This window comes from Bathycoccus prasinos, assembly GCF_002220235.1.
Source record: "Bathycoccus prasinos genomic : Chromosome_2".
NCBI lineage: Eukaryota > Viridiplantae > Chlorophyta > Mamiellophyceae > Mamiellales > Bathycoccaceae > Bathycoccus > Bathycoccus prasinos.
The window spans coordinates 903,157-926,640 of NC_024007.1; the positions used below are offsets into that span (position 1 = coordinate 903,157).

The 23,484-nt window shown below is 49.1% G+C and overlaps 17 protein-coding genes across 17 annotated transcripts; 11 read left to right on the plus strand and 6 right to left on the minus strand.

The window, feature by feature from the left end:
* Positions 1 to 45: 45 nt before the first annotated feature.
* Positions 46 to 1,347, plus strand: Bathy02g04920 (unknown protein; the record flags this gene model as incomplete). The annotated part of the gene is made up of 1 exon (XM_007514885.1): positions 46 to 1,347. One exon carries the CDS (start codon positions 46 to 48, stop codon positions 1,345 to 1,347), a length of 1,302 nt encoding a protein of 433 aa, XP_007514947.1.
* A 139-nt stretch (positions 1,348 to 1,486) lies between these two features.
* On the plus strand, positions 1,487 to 3,655 carry Bathy02g04930 (predicted protein; the record flags this gene model as incomplete). Its single annotated transcript, XM_007514591.1, has 1 exon — positions 1,487 to 3,655. The coding sequence occupies one exon, from the start codon at positions 1,487 to 1,489 to the stop codon at positions 3,653 to 3,655; it is 2,169 nt and encodes a 722-aa protein (XP_007514653.1).
* A 187-nt stretch (positions 3,656 to 3,842) lies between these two features.
* Positions 3,843 to 5,084, plus strand: Bathy02g04940 (predicted protein; the record flags this gene model as incomplete). The annotated part of the gene is made up of 1 exon (XM_007514943.1): positions 3,843 to 5,084. One exon carries the CDS (start codon positions 3,843 to 3,845, stop codon positions 5,082 to 5,084), a length of 1,242 nt encoding a protein of 413 aa, XP_007515005.1.
* Positions 5,085 to 5,191: 107 nt separating this feature from the next.
* On the minus strand, positions 5,192 to 5,650 carry Bathy02g04950 (predicted protein; the record flags this gene model as incomplete). The annotated part of the gene is made up of 1 exon (XM_007514722.1): positions 5,192 to 5,650. One exon carries the CDS (start codon positions 5,648 to 5,650, stop codon positions 5,192 to 5,194), a length of 459 nt encoding a protein of 152 aa, XP_007514784.1.
* Positions 5,651 to 5,752: 102 nt separating this feature from the next.
* On the plus strand, positions 5,753 to 6,811 carry Bathy02g04960 (the record flags this gene model as incomplete). Its single annotated transcript, XM_007514479.1, has 1 exon — positions 5,753 to 6,811. One exon carries the CDS (start codon positions 5,753 to 5,755, stop codon positions 6,809 to 6,811), a length of 1,059 nt encoding a protein of 352 aa, XP_007514541.1.
* A 176-nt stretch (positions 6,812 to 6,987) lies between these two features.
* Bathy02g04970 (predicted protein) lies at positions 6,988 to 8,058 on the plus strand (the record flags this gene model as incomplete). Its single annotated transcript, XM_007514681.1, has 1 exon — positions 6,988 to 8,058. The coding sequence occupies one exon, from the start codon at positions 6,988 to 6,990 to the stop codon at positions 8,056 to 8,058; it is 1,071 nt and encodes a 356-aa protein (XP_007514743.1).
* Positions 8,059 to 8,198: 140 nt separating this feature from the next.
* Positions 8,199 to 9,050, plus strand: Bathy02g04980 (predicted protein; the record flags this gene model as incomplete). Its single annotated transcript, XM_007514499.1, has 1 exon — positions 8,199 to 9,050. One exon carries the CDS (start codon positions 8,199 to 8,201, stop codon positions 9,048 to 9,050), a length of 852 nt encoding a protein of 283 aa, XP_007514561.1.
* Positions 9,051 to 9,214: 164 nt separating this feature from the next.
* On the minus strand, positions 9,215 to 11,365 carry Bathy02g04990 (RNA-binding protein; the record flags this gene model as incomplete). Its single annotated transcript, XM_007514623.1, has 1 exon — positions 9,215 to 11,365. The coding sequence occupies one exon, from the start codon at positions 11,363 to 11,365 to the stop codon at positions 9,215 to 9,217; it is 2,151 nt and encodes a 716-aa protein (XP_007514685.1).
* A 655-nt stretch (positions 11,366 to 12,020) lies between these two features.
* Positions 12,021 to 13,196, plus strand: Bathy02g05000 (conserved hypothetical protein; the record flags this gene model as incomplete). The annotated part of the gene is made up of 1 exon (XM_007514950.1): positions 12,021 to 13,196. The coding sequence occupies one exon, from the start codon at positions 12,021 to 12,023 to the stop codon at positions 13,194 to 13,196; it is 1,176 nt and encodes a 391-aa protein (XP_007515012.1).
* Positions 13,197 to 13,550: 354 nt separating this feature from the next.
* Positions 13,551 to 14,155, minus strand: Bathy02g05010 (predicted protein; the record flags this gene model as incomplete). Its single annotated transcript, XM_007514626.1, has 2 exons — positions 13,551 to 13,998; positions 14,094 to 14,155. The coding sequence occupies 2 exons, from the start codon at positions 14,153 to 14,155 to the stop codon at positions 13,551 to 13,553; spliced, it is 510 nt and encodes a 169-aa protein (XP_007514688.1).
* Positions 14,156 to 14,679: 524 nt separating this feature from the next.
* Bathy02g05020 (predicted protein) lies at positions 14,680 to 15,636 on the plus strand (the record flags this gene model as incomplete). The annotated part of the gene is made up of 1 exon (XM_007514882.1): positions 14,680 to 15,636. The coding sequence occupies one exon, from the start codon at positions 14,680 to 14,682 to the stop codon at positions 15,634 to 15,636; it is 957 nt and encodes a 318-aa protein (XP_007514944.1).
* Positions 15,637 to 15,707: 71 nt separating this feature from the next.
* Bathy02g05030 (unknown protein) lies at positions 15,708 to 16,490 on the plus strand (the record flags this gene model as incomplete). Its single annotated transcript, XM_007514724.1, has 1 exon — positions 15,708 to 16,490. One exon carries the CDS (start codon positions 15,708 to 15,710, stop codon positions 16,488 to 16,490), a length of 783 nt encoding a protein of 260 aa, XP_007514786.1.
* A 162-nt stretch (positions 16,491 to 16,652) lies between these two features.
* Bathy02g05040 (predicted protein) lies at positions 16,653 to 18,371 on the minus strand (the record flags this gene model as incomplete). Its single annotated transcript, XM_007514997.1, has 1 exon — positions 16,653 to 18,371. The coding sequence occupies one exon, from the start codon at positions 18,369 to 18,371 to the stop codon at positions 16,653 to 16,655; it is 1,719 nt and encodes a 572-aa protein (XP_007515059.1).
* Positions 18,372 to 19,294: 923 nt separating this feature from the next.
* Bathy02g05050 (phosphatidate cytidylyltransferase) lies at positions 19,295 to 20,518 on the plus strand (the record flags this gene model as incomplete). The annotated part of the gene is made up of 1 exon (XM_007514956.1): positions 19,295 to 20,518. The coding sequence occupies one exon, from the start codon at positions 19,295 to 19,297 to the stop codon at positions 20,516 to 20,518; it is 1,224 nt and encodes a 407-aa protein (XP_007515018.1).
* A 226-nt stretch (positions 20,519 to 20,744) lies between these two features.
* On the minus strand, positions 20,745 to 21,284 carry Bathy02g05060 (predicted protein; the record flags this gene model as incomplete). The annotated part of the gene is made up of 1 exon (XM_007514560.1): positions 20,745 to 21,284. The coding sequence occupies one exon, from the start codon at positions 21,282 to 21,284 to the stop codon at positions 20,745 to 20,747; it is 540 nt and encodes a 179-aa protein (XP_007514622.1).
* Positions 21,285 to 21,735: 451 nt separating this feature from the next.
* On the minus strand, positions 21,736 to 22,197 carry Bathy02g05070 (unknown protein; the record flags this gene model as incomplete). Its single annotated transcript, XM_007514832.1, has 1 exon — positions 21,736 to 22,197. One exon carries the CDS (start codon positions 22,195 to 22,197, stop codon positions 21,736 to 21,738), a length of 462 nt encoding a protein of 153 aa, XP_007514894.1.
* Positions 22,198 to 22,299: 102 nt separating this feature from the next.
* Positions 22,300 to 23,448, plus strand: Bathy02g05080 (predicted protein; the record flags this gene model as incomplete). Its single annotated transcript, XM_007514534.1, has 1 exon — positions 22,300 to 23,448. The coding sequence occupies one exon, from the start codon at positions 22,300 to 22,302 to the stop codon at positions 23,446 to 23,448; it is 1,149 nt and encodes a 382-aa protein (XP_007514596.1).
* Positions 23,449 to 23,484: the final 36 nt, after the last annotated feature.

A 23,484-nucleotide genomic window follows, 5' to 3' on the forward strand; every position in this document is an offset into this window, starting at 1 on the left:
TAACAAGAACGAGCACACACATACATTACACATTCAACAACAAAAATGTCATCCTCCTCCCAAAACGATGGCATCGTTAACGTTTTAATAGCGCTCGGTCCGTTGTCGCAAGACGACGTGAACTGTTCCATAATCGAGTATTTCTCACGCCATTTGGCATCTCCCAAAGTCAAGGCGTTCGTGTTTTCGTACTGTCCTCAAAGCCCGCACACCGCGAACGAGAAAGAAGAACTCTCTCTCGATGCGGAGACGAAACGTAAAGGATGCAGGAAAGCACCCGTGAGCGTTTTGGACGACGCGCGTTTGAAGAAAAAAGTCGTGGACGTTCCCGGCGCGTCGCTGGAGAAGACGCTCGTTCCAGAGTTTATGCCCTTGGGTGGGAAGCTGAGAGCGAGTTTGTTCGCGCTGGAGTCGGGGGCGAACGTGAACGCGATTGAAGTCTTCGAGGTGGATCCGGAAAGCGGATTTCCGCACGCCGCGGCGGCGATTCAGGGCATATGCGACGGCGCGTTTGCAAAGAAATCGAGCGCTTTGCCTGGAGAGCGAAAGGAGGAACCAGAGCCGGCGTTTTTCGTACCGAGACCGGATTACGTGTTGATGGGAACGCACGGGAAGAGTTTACTGGAACGTTTCGTGGTCGGGAGCGTCGCAACCAACGTGTTGCACAACGTCGACGTGCCGAGCATCTTTTACCGTCAGAACGTGGAGTTTAAGGAGAAACCGGTTGCTGGCGTAAAAACAGAAGGGGAGGCGTATCAAAAGTACGCGGTCGAGACGCCTCCTAAGGGAGAAGGCGAGGAAGGCGAGAAACGCGAGGCCGATCAACAACAACAACAACAAAGAAACGTTGTATTGTTGGGGATCTGTGGTACGCAATCGTCGATCGATGTGGTTAAATTCTACGTCAAAAAGCTCGCGCGCGAAAACGACGACGTCATCTTAGCGCACGTTCCGATGAAAGAACAAACCATGCGCTCGAAACACGTCACGCAATCAGACGTCACTCTTAACCTCGAGACGTGTAAGAAACTCGTCGAAGTGTTCGTGAAAGACAACAAGTGCGAAGAAACGTTTCGTTTACGCGACGTCATCAACCTCGGCACCAAAACGAACAAAACTTCGCCGCGAGTCCTCGATCCGAGAGAACAGCTCGTCGAAGCCGCGAAAGGTTTCGGCGCGACCATGTTACTCGTCGGTCGATCCGCGTTCGGGGACCAAAACTTATTCGGGAAGATGTTCTACGTCGGCACGTTGCCTTTGTTTTGCACGCAATACAGCCCGTGCCCGGTGTGCGTGTATAATCCTCCCAGGGAGGAACGCAAGGCGAAAAGTTACCAGTCATTTTAGAGAGACTTTTTCCTCCATTCCACCAATTAAAGAGAGACATTCGAATTCTTCACAAAGTCATCTCATGCGCGCTGTTGTTCACACTTCGAGGAGCATCCTTTCTTTTTCCACGACTTCGAGAATACGCGTGAACACAAAAATGACCTCCTCCTTATTATCGTTTCGAACGATGTGCGTTTCGCCGAAAACGGTATTCTTAAGAAACAACGCAAAATCGAATAAGAGGAAAAAATTGTGCGCAAAACCGACCGCCGCCAACGCGGTTTCGCCCCCCGATTCTTCTTCGTCTTCGTCGTCTTCGAGTTCTTCTTCCGGGAAGAAAGTCTCAAAAAACGCGCTAAAGAAGCAAGGGAAGTGGCAAAAAGGAGGAGAGAATAATCGAGGGGGTAATGGTGGTGGTAATAACACCAACAAGAACAAGAACGGCCCCGGGGGTGGATCCAAAGCTGGGTTTGAGATTCAAGGGAAGTTGACCCAGTGTTATTCCTTGGACGAAGTGTTCCAAGTGGTGAGGAACGAAGTCGATCAGTTTGATTCCATAAACGCGTCGACGGCGTTACATCGCATCGCGAGTAAAGGGACGCGAGAGTTTGATGTTTCTTCTTCATCTTCTTCTGTGAACGGGAGAGGAGCGTCGACGAGCGTGGCGAGAGCCGGGAGGAGGACGACGGGAAGTCGCGACGGCGGCGACGGACATCCGTACGAACGGATAATAAAGAACTCGGATTTTGAAAACTTGATGGGTGTGGTGGAGAGTAACTTAGCAAACATGGACCAGTTTGGTCTCGCAAACGTCGCGTGGTCGTTGGCTCGGTTGAGAGTGTTTGAAGACGATAACGGGGAGAATAAAGAAATGAACGAGAAAGGCGCGGAAATGTTGGATACGATTGCGAGAAATTTCGCCAACTGCGTCAAAAGACAAGGCGGGTCGAGCGTTAGACCGCAAGCGTTTAGTAATTTGCTTTGGGCGTTCGGGAGTTTTAAATATAAAATTAGCGACCAGGATGGAGTTTTGAGTAAAATCTACGACCAGTGCGAAACGTCGTGGGTGGAAAACGCGGACGCTTGGAAGCCGCAAGAAATGGCGAATTTATTAGTCGGCGTGGCGCACGGAGACAACGCGACCGACCGATGGTCGTTTTACGAAAAGATGCAAAATTGTGCGCTTCACAATTTGAAAGCGTACCCGATGGATGATCGAAACGCAGACCCGAGGTTTGTGTTTACCTCCAGGGATATATCAAATTTTTTGTGGGGGTTGAGCAAGTCGCTGAAATCTCAAAAGTTCAACGCGCAATCGATCGATCCGGAATTGATTTCGCTGATGTTGCAACGATTGGTGGCAGATAATTTCGGTGGTAAACAAAGCGTTTTGAACGTCTCCATGACTGTATGGGCGCTCGCGAATTGCAAGTGTCAAGTTCCGGCTCCGTTTATGAATGCGTTGAATCAAGAGATTCCGCGAATGACGAAAAGACTCTCCGCATCTCAGCTCGATGCCATTGCGTGGTCTATCGGCGAGGCGAGATTTACGTTGAAATACGACGACGATGCAATCGATGCCGTCGCGGAAGCCATCGCAGATAACAGAGAAAGCGTGTTTAACGAATCTGATCCGGAACTCGTGGCAAAAATCTTCTGGGCGCTGTCTCGTCGAGGACGCATTCCTGCGGATGGTTCGATAATCGATAAACTCGTTCGAAAAGTCGAAAAGTGCGTGGATGACTTAGAACGCTCGGATAAGCTGTTAATCTTACACGCCTGGGGCGTGTTACGAATCTCGCCTGGCGAGAACGTCGTCAACAAGCTCGTCCGAGCGTTTTTGGATGAAGACGAATACGAAGAGTTGGAACCGGACGAGTGCGCGAAGCTGCTCTGCGCATACGGCCGCATCAACCATCGACCTTCGTCATCTTCAGAAGCTGGAAGTAAGTTTGAAGCACACCTCACGCATCTCGCACAAACGCTCGCGGACTCCGCCCAAGCCTCCAGACTCAACCCTGGCACCCTCGCGCTCGGCTTGTGGGGCTGCGCGCTCTTAAAACTCGACTTGGACGAAGACGTCTTAGACGTCTTAGCGAGAGACGCCATCCGCCAAACCGATTCGTTGCGTCCAAACGCGTTCGCCAAGTGCATCTGGGCATTATCTACGTTAAGGTACGACCCAACCCAAGACGATTTGGCCAAACTCACCAAGAAAGCGCAAGCGACGATTTTATCCCCCAGCGAGACCAACGACGCCAGTCAAAGCACCAGAGAGGAGGTGGAAATTGCCCTGAAGAAGTTAGGCGGCGATTCTTTACATTAATTAATCTGTATATATATATCGCGTTGTCGTCGCTCGTGTTGTAATCATACATATATAATATATAAAAGTCTTCCGTATGCGCCGCCCCGGCTTTTGTGGCTTTTTGTTGTCCTTCTCAAGCTTCTGTTCAAAACATAAAAATATCTTCCTGCTGCTTTGGAAAAAAGCGTCATAAGGAGGTTATACGATGCTCACGCAGACGACATCATCCTCGCTCGTTCACAGAGCACCAGCGACGAGACAATCGTTCTTCGCGCGACAGGAATTCCAACGCAGAATTTATGGCGTTATCACAGATCATCGAGCCGTTCGAATATCGGCCAAATCGGCGAACGACGAAGCGCGATCCGAATCCGCAACATCACCAACGAACTCTTCGTTACGATCTTCTTCCGATGAATCCTCGTCGTCAGCAACGAACTCTTCGTTAATCCAAACGGAACGTTTGGACGTCACGGAATCCCCGTATTACCGCGAACTTTCCAAAGACGTCGACGCGATCGATGCGACGAGGTTTTTGAAAGCACCGTCGGACTTTTTTGAGCTTTTAGATTTAGATTTGGACGACGCGGACGTTTGGGCGTCGCGAGACGAAGCGATGGTACAATCGATCGTACAAACCGCGTTCAAGAAAAAGTTGAAGATTTCGCATCCGGATGTTTTAACGTCGAAGTACGCAGACATTTCCGAAGAGGAAACGAACGGATTCGCGGTCATTTTAAACGCGGCGTATAAGACGTTATCCGATCGACAAACGCGAGAACCGTACCTTCTCGCTGTGATTGATTTTCGGAAACATTTCTTCTTGAGCGAAGAGACGAAGTTTGACGGCACGCCGGTATCCAAATGGAGCGGCGAGGAAGGCGAGACGAGAGCGGTTTTTGTGGACGAAAGCGAGTGCATCGGGTGCGGAAATTGTGCACAATATGCAGCAAAGACATTCAGCATGGACGTAGATAAAGATTACGGCAGAGCGAGAGTAATTAACCAATGGGCGGACGATAGCGAGACGATCGAGATCGCCATCGATATGTGTCCAGTAGATTGTATTTGGTTCGTGAAAAGGAATCAACTCGCGGCGTTAGAACATTGCATGAAATTCTGTCCTCGCGAAGATCCTGGGATTATGGGCAGAAGAAGAGGAGGTAATTTCGGTTCGCAAAGAGCAAAGCACAATCCATTCAGCGCCGCAGAAAGCTTCTTAAAACGCTTCGACGAAAACGGTGAACTGTTTGGTGGTAAAAATCCGGCTGGCCTATCGTTCTCGTGGCACGATGAACGGCTAGCGTCGACCATTGCCAAAGCGTGGTTGTCGTTGCCAGCGGAAGTGAGACGACAAGGTTGGTCAGAGTTCAAACATAAATTCAACACCTCCGGTGTCGGCGGCGACTACTCCGTCGAAGATCGCACGTTCTTGAAGACTCGGTAAAAAATTGATTGTATAAATGTTTTACAACGTGTTTCTCTCTGTCTCTCTCTCTTTCTGCGCGAGTGAGCGTGCGTGTAGTATATTTTAGCGTGTACGTGTATTAATAACTAAAGCACTTCATCTTCATCACTGCTGCTGTCGAACAAAACTCTCGAGTTCACCGCGTTCGTTTCGATTTTCCCTCCTCGATAGACTCGCCTCTTCTTCTCCTTGTTCTTTTCGTGCGCGAACTGTTTCCCTTGCTTTTGAACAAACTTCTGCTCCGCTTTGTACCCGAGATTCTTCCTATAGTTTCCAACCCCGTGCGCGTTTCGGAACTTATTGTCGCCTTTCTTGTTCTTCTCGTTGAGCCATTCCTCGTCGTTTACTCGATTAAACGGTCGCGCTGATCTGCTCTTCGACATGTCATTTCCCTTTTGTTCCTTAGAATTAAAAAAGTTGAATCCAAGCTCGATGGTGTTCTTCCGCGCCGAGGACGGTGGTGGTGGTTTCTGGCCTGCCGTCGCGAGAGACGGGTAGCACGACGTCGTCGCTTTGTTTTCTCGAGCGTCGTCGTCGGTGATCATGGTTGGTTCGAGCGCTGAGACGAGAGCCAAGGGAGAAATTATTGGGGAAAATTCAAAAATACGCGAGAAAGAACAACACACTGTTTCCGATACAAAAAGGACATGACAAAGAACGTTGTCGTCGCCTCCAATAACGGGTGGCGATTAGTCGCGTTTAGTTTGATCGCGTACTGGATATCTCTCGTGTTGATTTTGAAAACGAGGCGAGATGCAGTCGTCTCGTTTTCGTCTTCTTCTTTATCTTCTTCTTCTTCTTCTGTTGAAGCTCGGGGAAGAGAGATAAGGCTCGCGGTGGTGACTCCGACGTATCACCGGGAGAAAAACAGAAACATCCAGACTATTCAGTTAATCGCACTACAAAATACGCTCTGTTCGACGTGTTTGGGAATGATATGGATCCTCGTCGAAAGTGAGAGCGATTGGAGAAAGAGTTCGCTGGTTGAGAGATACGAACGAGAAGAGAGGCCTGCGTACTGTGAACGCGTGCTCGTGAAGGCGTTGAGAGTGAAGGTAGAACGATCGAAGCACAGAGGAGTTGCGCAACGAAATAAAGCTTTAGACTGGTTGGAACAACAGATTTCGTACGTTGAACAGGATCCGGTCGTTCTGTTCGTGGACGATGATAACGCGTACGCCGCTGAACATTTTGTGAGAGCGACTAAGATAGGAAAGGTAGGAGTTTGGCCTGTTGGATTTCCGAGCACTAAGAGTAAGTTTGAAGCGCCCGTGGTTAAAACGCAACGTCAAAGTGACGCATTGCGATCTTCTTCGTCTTCTTCTTCTCCAAAAGTCGTAGGCTTTCGTTCGTTTTGGTGCGGAGATTTAAAAAACTTTAAACCTCGCGTATTTAACGTCGATATGTCTGGGTTCGGCGTTCGTTTACACGCCCTTGAGAAAGTACGATTCGACGAGAATGTGCGATCTGGCTATTTAGAAGACGCGTTCCTGCAGGCAATCACACGTAGCGTTCTCAGAAGAGATAATAAAACCAGCGAAAACGAAAACGAAGGGAACCCGTCGCACTTACTGAACGCTCTCGAAACCACACACGTGTCCGAGATATTTGTATGGCACTTATACCACACGGTTCTTTCTGGCGAGACACCGGCCGCATTGGTTGTCTCGAAAGTACCGAAGGGAGATAGTTTCCTCTGTCCATGAGTAGAATTCTCTTTAACATTCCGAAAGAACGCGCTCGCGTAAGCGGTGTGAAGAGTATCCTTTTGTCTTTTCTCGTTTTTCTCAATTTCTCTGCTCTTTTTTATTCCTTTCTTTCAAGCGTCGTGAAATCTTCTTCACAACTTGACGCGCAAAGGCGGTGCATTCATACGCACAAAATGCGCCATCTTTATCTCGCATCCGTGCTTTACGTTTTTCTGTTCCTTTTGGAGCGCACATCTGCCGCGTATTTGCGTTTCGCGCGTCGTCCACCGCGTCTGTCTCTTCGCGATGATGTTTCCCGAGATAGAGATAACGGTATCTTCTCCTCCCCGTCCTCCTCGTGCCAAAACGAAGGCACGAAAACGCACGACGGATGCGACGACCCGATGTATACGAAAGAAATGAACGGGGACGAATCCGATCGGTTCGATATGTTTGAACTCGCGCGCTCGTGGACGCCTGGATTTTGCGCTTCGTTCGACTCTTCTTCTTTGGGAAAAGGAAAGAAAAAGACGGAGTGCCAGAAGGCATACTTAAAGAACGAGTTGACCGTGCACGGATTGTGGCCAAGTTATTCCGAGCCTTTGAGCGACCCCGCGGTGGTATTGAGAAGTATTAAAGACAAGAAGAAATGCTACTGGCCTCAAAATTGTCGCATACCGCCGGGGTACCCGAGAAACGAAAGCTTTCGTTACGACGAGAAGGCGTTGCCGAAGGGCGAAGAGTTTGAGAGATTAGCGCCGGCTTGGTATTACGACGGTTTAGCCGAACACGAGTGGGAGAAGCACGGGACGTGCGCGATGTGGCCTGCGAAGGATGATGCCACCAGTATTGGTAGCACAGGAAAGAACGTAGTGAACCCGCTTACGCAGAAAGATTTTTACGCCGGGATGTTTCACTTGGCGAAAGATTTAGGCACGCCGGAGAAACTCTCTCGAAGCGCGGGAAAGAAAGTGTCTTTGGACGAACTCAAAAGTGCGTTTTCGGAGATAAGTCCTAACCTCGCCGCATTCGGGTGCGATTCGAGATGTAACTTTGTCCAAGTCGTCCAATGTTTCCGACGACCTTCTTCTTCCTCAGCGCTCGTCTCGAGGAGTAGTACTAGAAATAGCAGCAGTAGCGATAGCGATTTCATCGGCCACCCGATGGATTGTCCGTGCGTCGGCGTTCGCGATTCTCGCTACGACAACTCCTGCGAGAGTCACTGCGCCGATGGCGTGTACATCGTCGACGCCGCCGCCCCTTGATGATATACTATCTTTTTTTAGCGTTCGTTGTGTTATGATTATGAATATTTGCACCTCACATTGAAACTTCACAAAAGTTCTCCTCTGCGTACGTACGAGAAAACAAGAGTACGAAAGAGTATAAAAAATCATCGAGCCCAATGGAAGCGTGGTGGACGGCTAACGTCGTCCAACCGTTCGAGGAGCTCTTACATTCCTACAACACCTCCTCGAACCGTCAATCCGCGGATGCGGTGAAAAAACGCATCAAGTTAGCGCAAACGACAGGCTTGTGTAACTTGGAAAGGAATCTGAATTGGACGCGCTTCCCGGATTTCATATTCGACGTCGTCGGTGCGAACAAGTGCAAAGTTGTCGACGTTTCCGAGAACCAACTCGAGGAGATTCCAGAGAAAGTGAACTTGTTGCAGAAATGCACGAAGTTAATCGTCGCGAATAATATGCTTTTAAGACTACCGGACTCTTTACACATGAAGAGTTTAAAAGTACTCAATTTGAGTCGAAACCGATTGAGGAAACTCTGCGCTTTGGATCTGCCGAATCTCGTGGAACTTATCGTAGATAACAACGAATTGACGGAGTTACCGGAGAGTTCGTTTGGGACGATGAAAAAGTTGGAGATTTTCAGTTGCTCGGAGAATAGGATACGGGACGTGACGTGCGTGTCGGTGTGCGCCTCGTTGACGGACGCGAGGTGCGAGAGAAATCAAATCGAAAAAATACCGGATGAGTTTGCGTTTTTGAGGAAGCTGAGACGGTTGAGAATGGATGGGAACGAAAATATACGCACAGTTCCGTCGGATGTGTTTAAGCATTGCGAAGGGTTGGAGGAACTCTCGTTGAAAGATACCAAAGTGACCGCGGAAGATTTGCGAGAGGTGGAAGGTTGGGAATCGTACGAACTGCGCAGACAAAAGAAGGTTGAAAAGAAAATCGATGGGAATGTCATGCTGCTGAATGGAATGGATGACGGTTTGGAGCGGAAAATGTAGCGCAATAGTAGTAGTTTAGCTTTAGTAGTTTAGCAATTAATAAATAGTATATGAATAAAGTTATTTACAACTCGGAGTCTAAATTAGGTAAGCAGCAAAACTATAGAAGCAAAAAATACAAATCAACGTGGTAGCGTGCGCTCACACTCCACCCATTTTTATATTCACTCATCAGGAACAACGCTTTCACTCATTCCAGTCGGTGGAAGTGGTTGGCTAAAATCTTGTTGCTGCTGTTGTCCGTGATGCTGCGGTATCGGAATCATTCCGCTCGGATCCATACCGTCCGGCCCCATCATTCCGGGTTGTCCGAACATGGCCGCGTTTCCGGGAGGGAAACCCATCCCATACGGCGCACCGTACATATTCGGATACTCTTTCCCGTCTAGACTAGCTCCTCCCGACATACCCCCTGCGTTCATATTTGCGTTCAAACTACTCATATCCACCCCTCCAATGTTGCTAATGCTAGTGTTCCCATCGTCTCCCGATTTCATGTTTTCTCCGCCGATTAACCCCCCTTCGTTTTGCTGCTGCATGGCGGCAAAATGAGGAGGCGGAATCATCATTCCGTTCGGTGCGTACATGATTGGATTACCCATCGCATCAAACTGAGGAGGCATCCCCCCTGCCGCCATCATTTGTTGCATCATCGCCTGTTGCTGATGTTGATGATGCCGCGAGCCTCTCGGCGGCATGCCGTAACTCATCTGAGATATGTGTCGAGACGCGTAGTTTACATCAATCGTTCGGTTTTGAAACTGTAAGTTGCGTAAATCTTTTACCGCAGCGGCAATCTCTGGGTGTGCAAACTCAACGAACCCGTATCGTTTGGATGCGCCGGTTTCTTTATCGTAAATCAAACGCACTCGAGCGACTGGACCGTATTGCGAAAAGAACCATCCAACTTCCTCCTCCGTAGCGGTTTTCGGCAAGCCGCCGACGAACACTTGCGAGGAGTATTGCGGGTATCCACCTCCCATGCCTCCCATGTTATTGTTATTATTATTATACCGCCTGGATGATGTCGACGGCGACGCGCCTCCAACCCCGCGGTCTTGTTCGCTTCCTTGCTCTTCCGCAGGTAACGGAAATCCATTTTCGTCCAACAAAGGAATGGTTTCGTTATTACCACCAATCGCGGCTACGTTCTTCGCATTTCCGTTCGCGTCGTCAGAATCTTCTTCGTCCGGGTTATTCACGATCCCATCGTTCCCGTCGGATTGTGACGGACCGTTCACGCCGTCGCCGTTTAATCCGTTCACGTTCCCAGATTGATTGAATTGGGCCGGGTACGTGCCTCTTCTTTGGCCCATGAACCCTCCGCCTCGGCCACCAGAGAATCGTCTCGGTCTCGGTTGTCCAAACATCCCTTGGTTCGCACCAACACCACCTGTGCCCATGTTGTTTGGATTAAAATACGGATCCACGACCATCATGTTCCCGTCCGGGCCCATGACGATGTTCGGTTGATGATACCCGTGCGTTTGGCCGTAATGGTTCGCGTGTCTCCCTCCTCTCCCACCTCTTCCACCATGAAAGCCACCAAAATCGCCTCTTCCTCCACCTCCCATGAATCCTCGTCCGCCTCCTCCTCCGCCTCCCATCATCATCTGGTTCGGATAGCCTTGTTGCGTAAAACCGCCGCCGACGCCTCTCTGATATTGATGGTTGTTGTTATAAAAGCCGTTCCCGCCCGCGTTCATCATCATCATCATCACGTTATTGTTGTTATTATTATGACTATTCACGTGATTCGGATCGTACCTCGGCGAATCTTTATTCGCCGCTTTCACGTCGATCGTCTTCCCGTCGATCTCCACTTTCCCTCGTTCCAAAAATCGCTCCGCGGATTCCTGGGTTTTAAATTTCACAAACCCGTAGCCTTTGTGGCATCCTTTCCTCAGGTCCGGGATTAACTTCGTCGTCACCTCTTCCTCGTGTTCGTTCTTAAAAAACCGAGTGACTCGTTCCTCGTCGATTTCGTACGGCGGGATCCCACCGATAAAGATCGTGCGTTTTGAATCGCCAACGTCTTTTTTCTGTTCCTCTTCCTCCTCGAAATTCGTCGTTTCCTCTTCCTCGTTCTTCGCGGTATTCGAATTGTCGGATTGGAGGTCGACTTTCTTCGCATCATCATCATCATCGTCTCCTTCTTTATTCCTCTCGTCGTCGTCGTCGTCGCGAGTGCTGATCTCGCGCACTCGTTCCGTCAAGTGCGACACCATCTCGTCGACGTTGACGTCGTTTGCCACTAAAGCGGCGTCGTTGGCAGGCGTTGCTCGAGTGGTGTCGTTCTTCTCGTCTGAGCTCATAATTAAAAAAGGATCCGATGTGTTTTGAGAGATTTGAGGCGAAAAGGAGAGACTTATTAGAGCAGTGGATCTCTTTTTCGTGCGTGCGTTTTATGCGTGTGTATAAAACGTAAAGCGCGTGTGTTGAGTGCGAAGAAGAAGATCGCGCGAAACCACCGGGAGGGAACGCTCGCGTCTGTTTTTCTGTTGTTGTTGTTGTCGTGTGCGTGCGTTACACCAATTTGACGCAACCGCGGCGGGAATGAATTTGAAACAATTTAATTTTTATTCCACGAGACGAGTGAATTTGTCTTTTGGTCGAAAAAAGACAGCCTGGCTTGGTCGCAAACGCCTCCAAAAAAGAAGAGAAAAAGAGAAAAAAAGAAATGAGAGAGGCGGATATTTTGTGACACAAGTGCACGCTAACAAAAATGTTCCTTCGCCGCGTCGACGAATCGTCGTCCAGAAGAAGAAGCGAGACAAAGTTTTACAGAGAGAGAGAGAGAAAACTTTTTTATTCTTTTACGACGCAGAAAAGGGGAAAAGGAAGACAAAAGAGAGAGCGCGTGTCCGTTTCCTTTTCTCTTTTTAGAGAGAGAGAGAGAGAGGAGAGGGATTCTTTCGTCGTCGTCGTCTCGTTGACGTCGTTTACGTCGTCGTCGCCGGGGCACCACCCATGACGACGACGTCGAGAGAAGTGCTCACTCGGTTGCGACTGATTGTCGTGCCACGGCGGCGGATTTTTCCATCATCAACAACAACATCAACAACGTCTCTGAAGAGTTTAGCTGAAAAAGGAGGCAGAGGTAAAGACGGTGGAGAAGATGCGTCGACGTCGTTATCATCATCATCATCAACAGCAACGACACAAAAGAGCGACGAAAATATTTTCTTCTTCATACACGCTTCGGCGATTCGAGAACCAAATCCGAGTCGATACGAGCGAGCCGTTCGCGTCGTGCGAGAAAACGAAGAGAAAGATGCATTGAAACGGTTCACGCCGCTGTTCGTGAATAGCTTGAAAGAGAAAGCGTCCGCGTACGCCTCGAGAACCTGGCAAACGTGGGAGAAGAGCGAGAAAGGGTTTGGACGGAAAGTCTATGATATCGCGCAGAAGTTGTTAGAGCGAGTGGATCCGGACGAAGACGTGTTGAAAGCGATACCGTCGAAGGCGCTCGGTGCGACGCTTTCCTCCTGCGAAATCGTGTACCCAAAGTCGTTGATGCACGCGGATGACGTGCGCGTAGCCATACGAGACCTGCTGAAGAGAGGGAAGAAGAAAGCGAGACGAGCGAAGTATTTCAACTTGGCGTGCGCGCCGTTTACGCTCCCGTTGTTTCTTTCACCGGTGTCAAACTTTCCCATTTATTGGTTCTTATATCGAGCGAGAGAAGCTTGGATTGGATGCAAAGGCGCGGAATCCGCGAAAGAGATACTACAAAGACGGTTAGAACAACCAGAGTTGATTGGCGAGGACGATAGAGAGATTCAAAAGTTAACGGAGTTTGAGTGTACGCGTTCTAGCGATAACGAAGATGATGGTAATAAAAGTACCGAAGCGTGTTGTCGAATCGCGGCGCACGACGAATCGAACTGCGCCGTGACGTTTGCGCCGTGCAATAAACTAGACGAAGTGTTCGGTTCTTTCTCTTCATCCTTTGCGAGCGACGAAAAAAAACTGAACTTTTGGCGTCGGCTGACGGCTGTTCAGTTAGACTCGACGGAAATCGAAGATAATTATGAGATGAACTTTGTGCGCGCTTTAGGAGAGATTGAAAAACTCACCGGAGCGAATGACATGGTTTCGTTACATAAAAGATACGAAAGGTTCCGAGCTTTGAACGCGAAATAAACTCAGATATAGAAGTCACCGATGCGCGGCGGGACGTGTATTTTATTTATATAGAAGTAGCAGATAGATCGAAAGAGCGTAAGCGTGTAAAATTAGATGCAACCAATACAGTAGCAAATCTTTATCGTGTAACAACAAAACTAAATCTTGTTAATATTTTCTAAGCGGCAGTTCGCGCTTCTCCGTCATCTCATTTTTGCGACAAAAGAAACGATAGAAAAGACTCTTTCGGTCCTCAACTTCTCGGTCTCCCTTTTTTATTGGGAAACAAAAAACATCTCGCGATATCACTCTCCAATCACGCAAACGTACCAAACCCCCATTTACTTATTTCTAAAAACGAGTCATCGTCGTTTACTTGTTTTCGTAAACGTACGTCAAGCCGCACTTACCGCAGTAGTGTCTGTCAAAGTGGTTCGCCATGAACACGCCCGCGCCGCACTCCGGCGCCGGGCACTCCTTCCGTAACCTCGTCACTTTACCGGCGTCGTCAACCTTGTACAACTTCAAAAACCCCAACTTATTCTTCTTGTGCACGTGCTTGATCTTCTTTGGTTTCGTGTACGTCTTCTTCTTTCTCTTCTTACCGCCGCCTCGCAAACGCAACACCAAGTGCAAGGTTGATTCTTTTTGGATGTTGTAATCCGCGAGAGTTCTCCCGTCTTCTAACTGTTTACCGGCGAAAATCAATCGCTGCTGGTCCGGCGGAATGCCCTCCTTGTCTTGAATTTTCGCTTTCACGTTGTCGATCGTGTCCGAGGACTCGACTTCGAGCGTGATGGTTTTCCCAGTCAAAGTTTTACTGTTTAGTGAGAGGAAAGAGAGAAACACCAACACCAGGTCAGAACACAGATACAAACATCAACACGCGCGCGCTTTGAAAATAAAACGAAAAACAGCGGGCGAAACGAAAACGCCGTTCTTCCTCTTTCAAGAGCGCGTTGTTCAAGCCGATTCATCGGCGCGAAAACGAGACGAGAGAAACTTCTCATCATCATCATCATCATCACCATCAAAAGCCCCAAAAAAGGGAGAGAGGATTTACGCGCAGAAAGAAGACAAACGTCCCGAACGCAAAACAACACCGAGACGCGACGTTTGAAACGTAAAAAAAACGACACATAAACGTACACGAAGATTTGCATGATGGAGAAATGCGATTAATATCTAATAAAACGTAATCTTCTCGTCGTCCGCTCGTGCACGTGAGGGAGAGTCTTCGAATGAATTTGTTTTTTGTGAGGAGGAAGGAGGGAGGAGAGAGAGCGAGAGAAAAACTCTAAACCCTACATTTAGGGTTTCATGAAAGAAGAAGAGAAGATTTTCAAAAACCTTCCTTTCTTTCAGTCCTCAGAAGGAAAAGAAGAGAGCACTTGACCTCCCCCTTTCTCGCGCTTTCGCGCGGAGGAGGAGAGAAGTTTCAAACAGCATTCAGAGACTGATGACGACCCCGTTTGAATTGACGACGATTGAGACGATGAAGATGACGACGACGAAATCGCAAAGCGCTTTGTCTTCTTCTACTTTTAAAATGGCAAAAGGACATTTTCGAATTGGAAAAAAAAGAGTGCGAAGAAGAAATGCCAGAGGAGTTTTCCGGGCTTCTGCGTCGGTGGATTTTGGATTCGAGCTCGCGCGGGACATGGGCGTAGGAGCGGCGTGTTATTGGATCTCCGACGAGCTCGCGCAACGGGTGAGCGAGACGAAGGCGGAAGAAGAAGGCGAGGAAACGTACACGAGAGACGACAGGAGACGAGGACGGTACGTGACCTTTGGAAGTTTCGATGGTTTGACGTCGTACTTATGGTACACCTTGGTGGATAAGGTGATACCGAGTCCGAGCGGATCGAGTTTTTCCGCCGACGCGGTTTCCATCTCCGCGTTGACGGCATCGACGACGTACGACGACGAGTTAACCGGCGACTTGGCCAACGCGGCGTACGCCATGGCTTCCGCGCAAGGCTTCGCTTCGGAGAATATAGAGTTGACCAAATCGAATGTAATCGAGTGGTTTTTTAGCAACCCGGAACACGTGGTGTTGACGAAGAAGGTGGTTTTTGACGCGCTCGTGTATAACCCAGTTTGGGCGTGTGGTTTCATAGTCATCATGGCGTTGTTGCGGAGCGAATCGAAAGAGGAAATCAAAGCCGAACTCAAACGCGATTGGGGAGATTTGTACATCTCCAACATCGTTTTTTGGGTACCACTCAACTTTGTCGTCTACGGCGTCATTCCTCTCGATTACCGCGTCGCCAGCGTGTACGGATTTACCATCTTATACGTCTCTGGTTTGTCCTTGTGGGAGGAAAATAGAAACAAAAAGTTGCAAGCGTTGGCGGCGAAAAGCCGCGAAAACGAAAACGACGTTGCCCAAAACGAGCAGCTGAATTTAGTCGAAAACGAAGTCTTCGATGCCGTGAGAGAGTACATGGATAAGTAGTAAAACGCAGCAAAGAGGAACGACGATTCAGACGACGACGTAGGGAGGAGAAAGTATTAGTAATAAAATTAATGATCATCACACAAAGTTGTAAACGAATAATATTTAAAAGTAATATCCGCAGCAAACTAAAAAGATACTCGAAACGAAAATACAAAACAGAACGCGCGTTTGTTTTCATCGTCATGCCACCGCTCACGCGCGCGAAAACAAAGCAAACGATCGCCTCGCTCGCGTCTCGCGCTTTAGCTCTGTTCCGCGCGAAACTCTGTTCCATTTCGACGCGGAAAAAGAAACGACGAAAGAGGAAGAAAAAGCGAGAAAGAGAGCGAGAGACGCTCGGAGTCGTTTTGGACGCGTTTTCGAGCGAACGAACGTATCGCGCGTTTACGACGCAGGCGGTGAGCGGTAAAATAATAAGCAGAAGGAAATCGGAAAGAGAATACGAAGCGAAGAAAGAAGAGGAAGGGAAATCAGAGAGCGAGGAGGATTTGTTGGACGATTGGGTAAACGTGTTGAAAGAAGAAGAACAAGAACAAGAGGAGGAGGAGGAAGCGTTGGAAGTGGCGGTGGTGCACGTGTTGACGAGCGCGTACGCGAAGATCACGCGACGAGAGGAAGAAGACGATGAGATCGTCACGACAGAGAGAGAATTTTTCGAGGCGTTTAACGAGGCGTTGAAGAGAGGGAGCCAGGAAGACAATGTCGCAAATGAGTCGTTCGAGAAACATTGGAAACGGTTGACGTTTGTTCGCAACGTCTGTAGCGCGACGGCGGCGATGCAGCATCGAGTGACGAGAAAGGCGGCGAAAGTGGTCTATAAAAGTGTCTTCACGTGGTGTTTTCGAGTTTAGAAGTATTCCAAGATGCTTTGTTGCTTGCGTTAATGTACACGGTAGTCTTATATACAACATATTTTTGTGCTCTCGCCGCGCGATCGTCTTCGTCTTCGTCTACGTTTGCTGCTTCTAATCTACTTCTAATTTCCACTACGTATAAAATTATAAAAAGTCACTCTATTTTTGCCAGTTTACGTCTATACGTAAACCGGCGATGTCTTCGCACGCTCGCGCTCCCTTCGCCGATAAACGATTTGAGGATAAACTCAAGCGAGCGATGCTCACGTTGGTGGCTAAGAAATTCGCCAATCGCATCCCTCCTTCGTCTTCGATATCGTTCCTCGCCAAATCTAAAATCGACAGTCTCGTCGCGAGATTTGAAGAGAGATTTTCTGCTAAATCAACCGCTGCACGATCGTCCAACCGGTTGGAATCGAGAGAGATATCCAACAGCGTTGAATTTTCCGAGAGACAATCGGCGAGGTAAAACGCGCCGTCGCTGGTGATATCATTCCCTCTCGCGTCAAAGTGCGTCACCGTGAAATTCGTCTTTAAGTGTCTCGCTAAAATCTTCAAACCAGCATCTTTGATGCCGTTGTTGGAAAGATTCAAACTTCTGGTACCATCGAGACACTTTGTGAGCGCACACGCACCTTCAAAAGCAACCGAATTACACCGAAAATCCAACTCTCTTCGAAACGAGCGCAACGAGCGCATGCCGGAAGATTGCGAACACATGGCCTCGGCGAGCGCCGTCGCTCCTTGTTCGAAAATACCGTTGAAAGAGACGTCTAACTTCTCTGAAACCTCGTCTGGGAACGCTCGAAACATGTTTGCTAATGCCAACGCCCCATTATTTCCAATACTATCGTGCGACACATTCAAAATTTTCAAACCTTCCGGACGCTTCCCGAATTGGTCAATTGCTCTCCGCCTCCTTTTCACCATACCTTCGCACACGGCTCGCACGCCTCTTTCGCCTAAATAGTTTTGCGACAAGTCTAAAACTTTCACGCTTTGCAAGTTCTCGATGGCATTCATCAGAGCCTCGCACGCGTCGATATCTTCCGCCACTTTATTCGCCGATAACTTCAAAACTTCTAAATGCTTCAAAGTATGCGTCACGTGCGCGAACCGCGTGATGAAAGCTTTCCCCAAGTTTGTCCCGACCGCTGAGAACTCTCTCAGCATCGGTAGATTCGCCATCGAGGATGCTAAATCTCTGCCAAACCCAATCGCTTTATCTCTGCACCCGCTCACGTGTAACGCGATTAACCGCCTCGCTCTCGCGCTCGCCATCGGCCTCGAGGACAAACGAAACAGTTTATCCAACGATACGCAGTTCAAAACGTCTGTTTGTAACCGAACCACGGAACACGCCCAGAGACTCTCCTCGTCTCTTTCGTGCACGTCTCGAATCGCACGATCGATCTCGTCCCAAACTTCGTCTTCGTTCGCGTATTTGGACATGTCCGCGCGAATTTTTACCATCATCTTCGTATTTCCTTTACCGACGGTTTTCTCCTCGTTCGCGTCGTTCGGGAGGTTGAGACCACCACCACCACCCGCGTTGTTGTTGTTCCTCCTCCCTTCGGTGAACCCGAAACTCTCATCACCACCTTTCGTCAGCATCAGTCGCATTTTCGCCATCCCAGTCGCTATTTCCCCGACTCGGCGTTTCGCCTTTCGTTCTTTGTCTTCTTCTTCGTCTTCATCATCCGCGACATCACCGATATCCATCGTCCCATCGTGTCTCTCTCGTTTGAACTTCGACTTTGAGTTGCTCGAGTTCGATAGAATCCTCCCGCCGGACATCGTACGTACCCCGTCCACTGATTCCACGTGCACAATCGTCGCCCCGTTCACGGAGCGCGCGGACAACACGTCCCCGTGCATTATTAGTATTACTATAGTAGTAGTAGTAATAGTATTCGAAAGAGTGCAGAGTTCTCCCTTTTTTGTATCTGCGTTTTAAGGAAAACTCCGCTCTGAAAACGCTCTACAAAATTCACTCTTTTCTGCTCCTTGTACACACATCACACTCCTTTTACAGATATACGCGAAGGGACGCGCGACGAAGACGAACATTCGGAAAATGCAAACGATCGCGAGACGCAGAGGGTACCGGGTGACCCGGTCCCGATCCATGGTACGCGAGAAGCGCGTTTCTGTGTTTACTCTTCTCTCTCTCTCTTTTTTTCTCTCTCTCTAATCATCATCTTCGGGAAAAACGAACCATTTTACCGAACTTTTCTTTTCTCTCAAAGTGTGTTGTTCTTCTTCTTCTTGTTCTCATCATCGCGCATCGATCGAACCGGCTTTGAAGGCAAAATTCACTTCGTTTCGTTTTTGCGATGAAGAGAACGACGACGACGACGATGATTTGGCGGCGGTGCGCGCGAACAAAGCGTCGTGTTCTTCTTCGCGCGCGAATGATGATATACATTGGTGTCTCTCGATGTGCTTTTTTATGCGTTGTGACTGATTCTCTCTCTCTCTCTCTTCTCTCACAAAAATCTTAAAAGTCGCGCGACGAGGAAGAGGAAGATGCGTGGGATTTTGCCGCGGAAAGAGTAGGCGGAGGCGTTGGAGTAAACTTCCGGAAAGTCGTGCCTCAAGTGCGCACCACGGTGGCGCGAGGAGGAGGAGGAGGAGACGATGCCGCCGGCGCGGAGACGACGACGCAAGGCGGCTCTCCGAACGGCCCCGCGAAGAAGCTCGCCCGAAATATATCGAACAAGTGGAGTTCGTTTCGCGCGCGCACCGCGTCGGGGTTGATTTTAGGTGCCGGCGGGTTGATCGTTTTGTTCCACGGGGCCATGTCGACGATGGTGATGATTTTTGCGGTGCAGACGTTGATGACGAAAGAGCTGTTCGATTTGAGCGAGTCGCAGGAGAAGGCAAAGTTGGAATCCGCCGGGATACGTTTTCGATTACAAAAGTGGTACTTTTATTTTTGTGCGGCGTTTACGTTATACGGGAGGATGGGAAGGCATTTTTACTTGACCTCGTTGGCAGAGAAAGGACACTTTTTCATGGACGAGACGACCACGTTTGCGAAAGTAGTTACCTGGGTGATGTTGCATCACTCGTTCATCAGTTATTCGTTATACATGGGCGGCTTCGTCGCTTTCGTTTTGTTGTTGAGAAAAGGATTATTCAAGTACCAATTCTCGCAGTTCGCGTGGACGCACATTACGATTGCTATAATCTTTTTGCAATCCTCGGCGACTATTTCGAACATATTTGAAGGCATCATATGGTTCTTGTTCCCGTTTCTGTTGGTGGTCGTGAACGACGTGATGGCGTACGTCTGTGGAAAAGCGTTTGGTCGAACGCCGCTCATCGCGCTTTCGCCGAAGAAAACTTGGGAGGGCTTTATCGGCGCCATGTTTTGCACCGTCGTCATGGCACCGATTTTATCCACGTTTCTCGGGAAATTCAAGTTTCTAACGTGTCCACCTATGCGTAAAACGATTTGGAAAACGAGCGAGAAGTTCGGTTTGATCACCAAGTTTGATAAATACTTCTCGCGAGAAGCCGTGTGTCAGTTGAAACACCCGTTCATACCGATGAAGTTTAACATCGACGACGTCCCGATGGTCCCTTTTGGAATGAAAATGTTCTTGAGGCTCATATTGAGGTTCGCGTACAATCGAGACTACTTAGTTCTCACCTGGTTCGACGTCCACGCTGGATTTTTGGCTCTTTTTGCCTCCATAGTCGCACCCTTTGGAGGCTTCTTCGCGTCTGGGTTTAAGCGCGCGTTCAAAATCGACGATTTCGGCCACACCATCCCTGGTCACGGCGGTTTCGTCGACCGAATGGACGTCCAAACCATAATGGCCGCGTTCGTATACTTTTACATTAGAAATTTTGTCGAATTGAGCACAAGTTTAGGCACTGGAAGGTTGTTAGGTAAAATCGAGTTGATGAACGACGAAGATTTAGTTACGGTGTTAACCGGCATTAAACGTTTAGCGGGAGAGAGAGGGTTAGATATCATGGAGTTGCTCATGCACAACGGGGCACCGAACTTGTAGTAATCAATAATAAAGTACACCGCAAATAGATCAATACAAGAGAATAAAAGAGAGTCATCAAAGTCGACGCAAACGTCATCGACGACTTCGCCTCCTAAAACAACTTCCCTCGTTTTCTTCTTCTTCTTTACATTCTTCGGTTTCGATGATGGTACAAAAGCGTGTGTTATATATATAACAAATCACAAAAAACAAAGCTACATCTAACATCCTACTCTCATCACAATCACTCGTCCGCTATGCTCGCCAGGTACATCAAATTCTGTTGCAGACGATTTTGATACCTCGCGCACTCCGCCAGCCTCCCGACGTTTTGGTTCTCCAGAATAGCCAAGATCAGATTTTGATTTTCGTCCAAGTATTTTTGAATCAATTCCGTGGAGATGTCTTTGTGGTCGTGGTTCAAGTCCGGGTGTCCGGTTCGTGGTGGGGGTAACGTTTGTGGGCCGTTTGTCGGCGCGTTGTGATTTTGTTGTTGTTGTTGATTTTGTTGAATGCGTTGTTGTTGGTGCATCTGTTGCGTCGCCAAAGCAGCGGATGGGGTTGCGAACGTTTGGGGAACGTGTTGCGGATGTGATTGATGATGATGTTGTTGGTGTTGCCGCTGGACGTACGGCCGGACGACTTGCGCTTGGTGAAACTCCTCCTCCTCGGCGGTTAAAGGAGGGCGAACAATCGCCGGTTGCTTCGGTTCCATCGTCGTCGTTGTTGCAGGTGGTGGATGATACTCCTGTTGTTGTTGTTGTTGCTGTTGCTGTTGCTCCATCACGGACTGATTGAAAAGTGAAGCATTCGGTACACACGTAATACATACATAAAAACAAATTTTGTCTACTTTATACTTTCTATCTACGTTTCGCTAGATAGTACTACGTGCTTCAGCATTGCTTTTGTCGCTCGTGTTCTTGGAGAAAAGCATCGTCGGCTCTTTTTATTCCTTCATACTACCGTTACGCCGCGACGGCTTTTCTCGCGTACCTTTACACGGAACCGCGCGAATACATCCTCCTCCGAGCTCCGAGAGCGCATCAAAGCTTCGAGAAAGCAACAAACACTTCTCGGCGACTCTGTATGTGAGAGGCTTGTTTTAATCGCCGATCGATGATGACAAAACGAGACTACTCAGAGAACAGACGCGGAGAGAGAGAGAGAGAGAGAGAGAAAACAAAACATTTCACATGCGTCTCGTTTGACCGCCTACTCTAGTAACTACATTTTCATCGCTCCGACGCTTTTCTTTTCTCGCGTTCCGCGAGAGCTTTAATCATCGTCAACCCGCCGACGAGAAACGATTTGAATCCGTTTTTCACTTTGTCTTCCTCCGAATCCTCGACCGAATACGTGACCAAAGCGGTCACACAGTGCGCGGGGAAAACGACATTCACACAAAGCCATCTCGCTTGCGCTTCGTTTTCCTGCGTCACCGCGCCTATTCTGGACCAGTCCCCGGACCATCCGCAATCGAGTAACGCGAGTATCGCGAGCACGACCACACCTTCGAGTAACGCGTACGGAGTGCTCGAGGTGATTGCATGCGCGGTGTTGACGAGTGATGATTCATCACCGTTATTCGTATTATCCTCTACACTCGCAACAACAGTCCTCCTCCGCAAACACCTTTTCTTCCCTCCTCCTCGCGAGAAAGACGAAGGCGCGCTGTTAAAGCTGCTGCGACTCATTCTTCTCCTCGTCGTCGTCGTCGCTCTCGTCGTCGTCGTCGACGGTGGAAGAGATACAGAGACGGACATCGAACGACTGCGCATTCAATTCCCTTCATACAAATGACGCATTCTTCCCGAGAGATGAAAAGACGAAGAGAATCGAGTTTAAGACTCCGTCGACACCATCGCGACCAAAGACGACGCGAAGGAGCTCCTTTTTGTCCTCCTCCTCTCTTGTTTTTGTTGTTGTTCGTCCTACAAACGTCGTCGTTAAAGTCGTTCTTCGTGTCCTCGTGCGTGCCGACGATTCGTTGCCCGAACGACGGGGAAGATGTCGTAACCACCACCACTATCAGAACGTGTCGCGCGGAATGGCAGTGCACGTGGTCCGCGATCGCACCGAAAACGAACGGTCCGAAACGGTTTTCGTTACTCCGCGGTCTCACGGATATTTTGAACGAGAACAACAACGATTCAGAAGCGCTTCAAAGAAGTGCGTTTAACATGACAAACGTGAAAGGGCACTCTGTGGTGCACTATTCGATGACGATTCAACCTTCGTGTTCGCGAGTCGGATGCGACGTGACGAAGACTTCGATAACGTTACAAACGCCAGACGCGAGCGATAGTTTTACGAGCAAAGATTGTCTCGTGGAAGAGACGGCGAAAAAATGCGGCCCGTTTGACGCGCCTTCGAATAGAAACGACCGAGAGGTGTTTAGCGAAGCGACGGCGACGTTGAAGTGTCAGAACAACGTGAAGCCGTGTTCGGGGAGCTCTGTTTTAGTGAGCGTAGATTTTGAAGCCGAAATAGCGGCTCCGCCGAGACCACCGGTACCACCAGGTTTACCGAACAGTCCACCGTCGCCGCCTGCACCGTTTGCACCGCCGATGCCACCAGCTGCGTTCGCGCCCGGCGGGCAAGGTCGAAAATTTTTTCAAATGTTTCTCGTTCTCGTCGCCGTGTATTGCTCCGTCGGGTACGCGCTCGCCTTAGCAATCACCCGAGGCCGCTGGTCTGGATTCACAGAAGCGTGCATCAGAGACGGTAAGGGAAGAAATTCGTGCGGATTACTGTTTTTCTGGTGGTGGCCTCGGTTTTGGACCGAGGAAGACGAAAGGTGTTTAGACGCGTTTTACGACGAGGAGGAAAGAGGAGAGAGGCGATTGTTAGACGGTAGCAGCACTTCAGAAGGAGAAGAAGAAGAAGAAAGCGAAAGCGAAAGCGAAGACGAGTCTTCGTCTGAAGAGGAGGAGGAGGAAGACTGAGGCGTTCGCGAATGATTCCGATTAGATTAGATTGTA